General features: G+C 42.6%; 1 protein-coding gene across 9 annotated transcripts in view; it reads right to left on the bottom strand.

Moving 5' to 3' along the window:
• LOC117757379 (ninjurin-2-like) overlaps positions 1-6154 on the bottom strand; it is a 46929-nt gene extending 40775 nt beyond the window's left edge. For 3 of the 9 annotated variants that reach the window (XM_034578490.1, XM_034578491.1, XM_034578492.1), the window contains exon 1: positions 5894-6153. In XM_034578490.1, the coding sequence (XP_034434381.1) occupies positions 5894-5989 (96 nt within the window). In that variant the 5' untranslated portion in view covers positions 5990-6153. Of the gene's footprint in view, positions 1-5893 lie in introns of all 9 variants that reach the window. The other 6 variants (XM_034578487.1, XM_034578486.1, XM_034578488.1 and 3 more) reach the window with 5 other exon arrangements.
• Between the last annotated feature and the right edge of the window lie 412 nt (positions 6155-6566).

A 6566-nucleotide genomic window follows, 5' to 3' on the forward strand; every position in this document is an offset into this window, starting at 1 on the left:
GTGAAGAGAGAAAGAGGCACACACACACACACAGACTGTTCTGTATAACTGTGTGTGTGACAATCTCATGTTTTATATGTGGTAAAGTGTGTTGTCTGGTATCACTCATCTTGTCTCTTTGGCAGTGATTAAGGCCTGAGTAGTGTAAAGCTGTTTCAGATTCAGACTCAGAGTCATTTCCCCTCCTGGAAAAAAAACACACATCACCCCCTGAGCAGAGGAAGATGAGGATAAAGAGAGAAAAGAGGATGGAGAAGAATGTGTGAGGGAGAAAGAGAAGAAAGAGAACTGGAGAAGGCCTGAAGCAAAAAGAGAGGGAGAGAAGGCAAAACATATCTAATTTAAAATCAGTAAAGTCTGCACAAATGTATAATATAATAAAAGAAAATGAAATATAACAAATGAAAATATTATCTTTTTCTCTATATATTGGGATTAATAATGTAAATGTATGAAGAACGAAAAACAAGATTGTCCAGCTCAGATACGTTCCAAATAACAGGAACATGTTATATAATATATATATATATATATATATATATATATATATATATAAAATCATGTTTTCTACCCTCAAAATGTAAATGAGAAAAACGTCTTTCAATGTGTCAGCTAAGTATGTAAGTGTGAGTGTGGACATGATCTCACACAGGCTGCTCACACCTGGAACTGAAGGATGGAGGAGCAGGCTTGTGGCACATTTACTCCATAGCACTTCTATGTGCAGCACTTTTTCTATCACACACCAGTCGTGCACGGGGACTCCGGGGTTCAGTATCCAGCACTTTAAACTTCCGAATGCAGACTGGAGGAGCCGGGGATTGAACCACAGACATTCTGGTTAGTGGACGACCCGCCTTAACCTCCTGAGTCACCGCCAAAAGGAAGCCCTTGCCTCATTCTCCCCGCTGAGAAACCTTCCTGCTGTGTGAGTGTGTGCAGGATGTTGCTGCAAACGCGAATGTGAATGTGAATGAACCCGAGATGCTTCGTAGGCACTTTGGCATCCGATTGCTCCATTCACATTCTGATGTGTTCACACATCAATCTGTCATCGCACCAAAGGCCGACACAGTTCACTTTGTTGAGTAGAATAACATATATTATTATTCTGATTTACAATTAAGCATATGTTTCTGTGACAGAGCGTAAAAAACACATGTACGACACAGTGAATATACTAAGCAGATTTTACGTTGCTATTACTATTACGCAACAACAAGACATTTAAAGATGAGACTCAGTTGGGTCTCGGATGAATGTTCCCGGAATCGCACACACACACACACACACACACACACACACACACACACACACACACACACACACACACACACACACACACACACACACTTTCTCGTACTTCACACTCACACTCAGAATGTGGCATTTGCCATGTAGGGGCCAGGACGGGGTTACACACACACACACACACGCACGCACATTTAAACATGTAATGTCCAAGAGAGGCAGTAAATGTATTCTGGGAGGTGAGAGAAGTGGGAAGGAGTCGAGAAGTCGAGAGGGACGGTGGCCACAGAGGGACATTCAAACACATGGATTAAAGAAAGAATATTCTATTAAGCACCTTGATGCAGGAGGAACAACACCTGAGAATACAAACATAGCTGTTGCCATAGCTACGACACATATTGACCCACAGTATTATTTTGATATGAGCATTGCTATTGTTATTGTTGATGTATCGGAGTGAGTGACCTGCCCTGACTTCCTGGCATCTGCCGTAAGCACTCAATGGCCAGTTCAGGCTTGTTCACACGCAAGAAGCGACTTTGCACGTCTGTGAAATGTAGCTGTCATGCTTCTTGTTATTTTGCTGCGATCGTCTCAACTTTCATTTCGCTGACCTGCCAGTACGACCTGAATGGTATGTTTCTGTTGGGCACATTATGGAGATCCTAAAGTCAAGTATCAGTCTCAGATGACCGAGCAACAATCCTCTCAGACCATAAAAAATAAACCTAAAAATAAACCTTGCATCCTCTGAGAAGAGAAGAAATAAGATTCTCTCTTTCTGGTTATTTGTGCAATGTGACAGATATTTTTCATTCAAACAGAAGCATCATCATTTTTGTGAATTCCCAGAGTCATGAGGCCAAATTCACGTTGTGTTCTGTTTGACTGCAATAGAAACACAGCCTGGTTAGTTCTGGGACACAACAACATATCTGTGTTCGGACAAACCTCAAGAAATAAAATTTGCATCCTGGGAATAAAGAAGAAATGTATTGCATATTGAGTCTAAATGTTGAGAATAAATCTAACTACTTTTCAGTGGGAATGAATGGCTTTGACAGAGAGAGCCTGGGAAAGTTGGAAAGTATTGAAAGACTCATGCATTTAGTTAGTTTAGGTCTTTTTATGGTATTTGGTAATATTCAGGAAAAAATAACCACCATCACTTCCTGCATATATATCTCATATTATTGATTATTGTAAGTTTATAGTCTGATGTGTTTATTCTCTGTTTTTTAAAACATGACGGCCGTGCAGGGAGAGGCTGTGTCATTCCTTCTAATTCTGTGTCAGCGCTCCACACCCCGTCGCTGTGCTCTATACATAGAGGGGGACTTCAAGGTGTAAAGACTTCACACCATAGAAATAGATTCATCATGGCAGCGCCGCACAGACGCTGAGTGAAAACCTCATAAATCCAAATGCAGCAAATTACATGGCTCCCTGTCCAATCGATTTGACGCAGTGTTGAGCGTAACATGTCTCCTGAAGCACCAGACAGTATTCAAAAGTCCTGTGTTACTGTTTCATCCGACAACAAGTTATATAAAGCCAGTTACGATCCCAATAGGACATAAACTGGTAAATAACGTGAACACACAAATTCATACAAAGATTCTGCTGCACAAAAAAGTCCTGTCAACACAAGAGCATAAGAAAATCCATCGTATTTAAGCATATGTTTTACTGCTGATATCATTGAAATCCAACAGAAAAGTGAAGTATAAAAGACTTTTGAAACATGTCATCAGGTCAAAGTCATGTTTAAAAGCAAATCTTATGAAAACGGAAAAGTATAAAGGTCATGAAGCAATGTCAAATATGTTTTTTTATCAGTCTGGCCCGAAGAAACTGAGCGAAGAACCATTTGTAAAACCACGTTGAAGCAAATGAAAGGGTCATGAAGAGGAGACAAGGCCGCCAAGATCAAAAAACACCGTCTTCAGTATTTTTTAAGAACAGGAAGTCGTTCAATAAAAATATATGAATGAGCCGAATCGATAGTGGCTGTTAATGACAATTGATTATTGTTCGATACGTTTTTTTAAGATTGTAAGGAAAACCACATGGAAGTAGTTACATGCCTGAAATACTAAAGCAGAATATATGGCTCATAAATCTTTTAAATTTAATCTTAATTAAAGCTTTGTGCCTATAAATCCATCAGACTCATAAACGGCCGATCTATTCATTTCAATACTATTTATTGATTATTTATTACTTTTACAGTTGTAGGCTGTGTTTACCACTGCTGGCTGTTGTATGTTAAATAAAGTTATTTGAATTTGAATTAAGTTGTCACTGTCTCTTACTGTAACACACTGCACCTGCTGCATCTGAGCTGTAAGTACAGCTGTTACCAGAAAATGGTAAAGACATATGAGATGCATAATGTAGACAGACGGGATATGAGAGAGTATTTTCTTAAACACACGCACACACACAGACACACACGCATGCATACATTTCTCATTTCTGCTCTTCTGAGGGTCACATATTTCCCCCCACTCATCTGTCAACATGTGATTAGGCGACTGGGACCGAAACAAATAGTTGCGGCTTGGTCTCGGATGCACAATGTGATCATTAGCGCCGAGGTCAGTGGCCGAATGCAGGTCATCTGTCCTTGAGGGCGTGCGGCCTGCACACGTGGCAATCCCCTATCGCCACACGCTCGCAGTCATGTTAGTTATGTTAGTCAGTGTAATTCTCGCTGTGAAAACACACACCAGGCCGCTGCTGCAGCCGCCGTACGAACTGACTGTGGTCGCAGGGATCACAGTTTGCACTCGACTGGTGTTAACACAAATTCTTGAGACATTTATATTCTGCACTGTATCCAACGTGACTCATGAAAATGTGCGCTTGTGTGTTAACAAAAGAACAGAGCAAGCGTTCATGACTGGTATATTTGGAGGTGGTCAGCAGAAAGGTAAACAACTATATTTTCTTTGCCACATGAATTCATAACCATCCACTAAAACTGGCGTCCTGCTTTAGATTTCTACCGAGCAACTCTGCATAAAAATTCACAACCACACCGAGAGCTGACCTCCTCTGATCTAATGAGCAGGCAGAAGGAGACACTTTTAACTCTGGAAAATGTCCAGACAATTGGGTAGAGACATTCTCCAGACTTTGTCTTTTCCATATGAAGAACACAGCAGTCAACGGCAACAGGAAAATGTCCAGAGCATTTAAGCGAGGGATGGCGTCATGGGTAGAGCAGGAGGCAGGACATGACGTATACATTCTGCTGTGAAAATTACATGTTATGACACCAAATCACCAAAATCTCATTTCTTTTGTTTTGCATTCATGTGTTAGAAGCGTCACCAACATTCCCACAGCCGGACATTTTTACCAGGGGGCTGGCCCGAAAAGTTCCAGAAAATATCCAGAGCAGCTGACTCAGACATTTGCATTTTCACATGCAGCCCCTCCGGAAACAGAAACATGATGTCAGCATCAATCTGAACTCATTTGATTCCACTTCTTTCACTTTTTATCTTTGCCACAACCATGACCATGACCATTTCTTGCCCAACCCTAAACCTAACCTAACCACAGTTCACATCTCACCCCTAACCTTAACTAGAAAATCACATATGATCTTTAGCTTCATGATTACGAGGGCTTTGGCTCCAATGAGAACTATACTGGTCCAGATATGTGTTGGAAAAGATCCTAAAGAGGTAACAAAGACGAGTACACACACACACACACACACACACACACACACACACACACACATACACACGCACACACGCACACGCACACGCACACACGCACACACACACACACACAGTCCTTGTTATTTGTTGTCCCTGCCAATCAACCAGCGGGGCTATCAGTTACTGGTATATTTAGCTGCACAGTCTCAAGTGAACAAAGTGCTATTACACAAGACAAGCTCTCTATGTGTGTGTGTGTGTGTGTGTGTGTGTGTGTGTGTGTGTGTGTGTGTGTGTGCGTGTGTGTGAATGATGACTCAGAAGATTAGTTGGATAAAGAAACAGGTGCCAAACTGTCTTGAACGATGCCAAACCAAACTCAAAACAAACTGAAATGAAAAATAACAATGATAACAAAACTTTTTTTTACTCCGACGAAAGATTAAAGAAAAGAAAAAGTGTCCATAAAGGCGTCTTCTGAAAAACAACACACCACGTTCTCAGCCCTCCTTGACCTCTCTTCTTGGCATTAGTGAGAACCTGCTCTGTTGACCCCCGGCTAAATTGTCTTTATTAGCCTTCACACCCAGGCACTAATTGATATTTGATGGATGTCGTGATCATTTCTGGGTCTCGGAATAGAGTCCAGACGCTCTGCCCTAACCCCGAGAGCCACGCACCAACCCTCTGATCCTCAGCTCGCACGTAGGCAGGACATACCGCGGCTCTGTGGCAAAGCTAAGACAGGGGCTGCAATTCACAGATCAACCCAAAAAAGGGGATGAAAGAGTGAAGGGACAGAGCAAGAGGGGGACACAGAAAGAAAGAGGGAAGAGTAGGAGATGCAGCACAGAACAATTTCACTATTGTTTTTCTTTCTTTGTATCTTTTGTCGTTTACGGCCTTTTCCCGACTTTGCCTCGACCTCTTTTTCTCACACAGTCTTTTCTAGGTGCACTAACCTGCAGCGGGCCGCCAGCCGGCATGGTGGATCTCAGCGATGTCAGGTCGATGTCTCGGCCCTGCTCCCCTCTCTCTGTCTTCCCCATTCCCTGCATAATAAGACCCGAAGCGACACTCACACACAAGTGTTGCCCGTGCTGCAGTAAAAATGCTAATGGCGCGGATGGCAGTGGTCGTTATGAAGAGGAAATTACACTGGATGCCAGGCACCGAGCGCCAGGCAAAGGCCGGAGAGGACAGCGGGACAGACAAACAAACGACTCATTCACCCCCCATCTTGGCCTCCCCCACGCTCTCTCACTTTACACTCTTTCCGCATGTCTCTCTGTCTCTTTCTCCCTCTCTCTATTCTCCCTCTGTGTCAAATCAAGGCTATAAAAATGGTACAAAAACCAAATGAACCACCACATTGAAAACCAAGCAAATGGTTTTTAATCCCGTCCTCGTGCACGGCCTTATTTGAATGGCTGACCACTGCGACCCAGGTCGGGTCTATTTACGTGTGTTTGCCCAACAGAAACATTCTGCTGTGTTCCTGTTTACTGTAACCGAGGTCACACATATTCCCAGTAAAGCACTGAGGCTCCACTGTGAGGACTTTTCTCTAAATCAGGGGACCCCCCAAAGAATACAGCCCCCTCCAGAAGATTTCAGGACTTAGAGAAGAGAGAA

Source organism: Hippoglossus hippoglossus, chromosome 23 (genome assembly GCF_009819705.1).
Source record: "Hippoglossus hippoglossus isolate fHipHip1 chromosome 23, fHipHip1.pri, whole genome shotgun sequence".
Classification (NCBI taxonomy): Eukaryota; Metazoa; Chordata; class Actinopteri; order Pleuronectiformes; family Pleuronectidae; genus Hippoglossus; species Hippoglossus hippoglossus.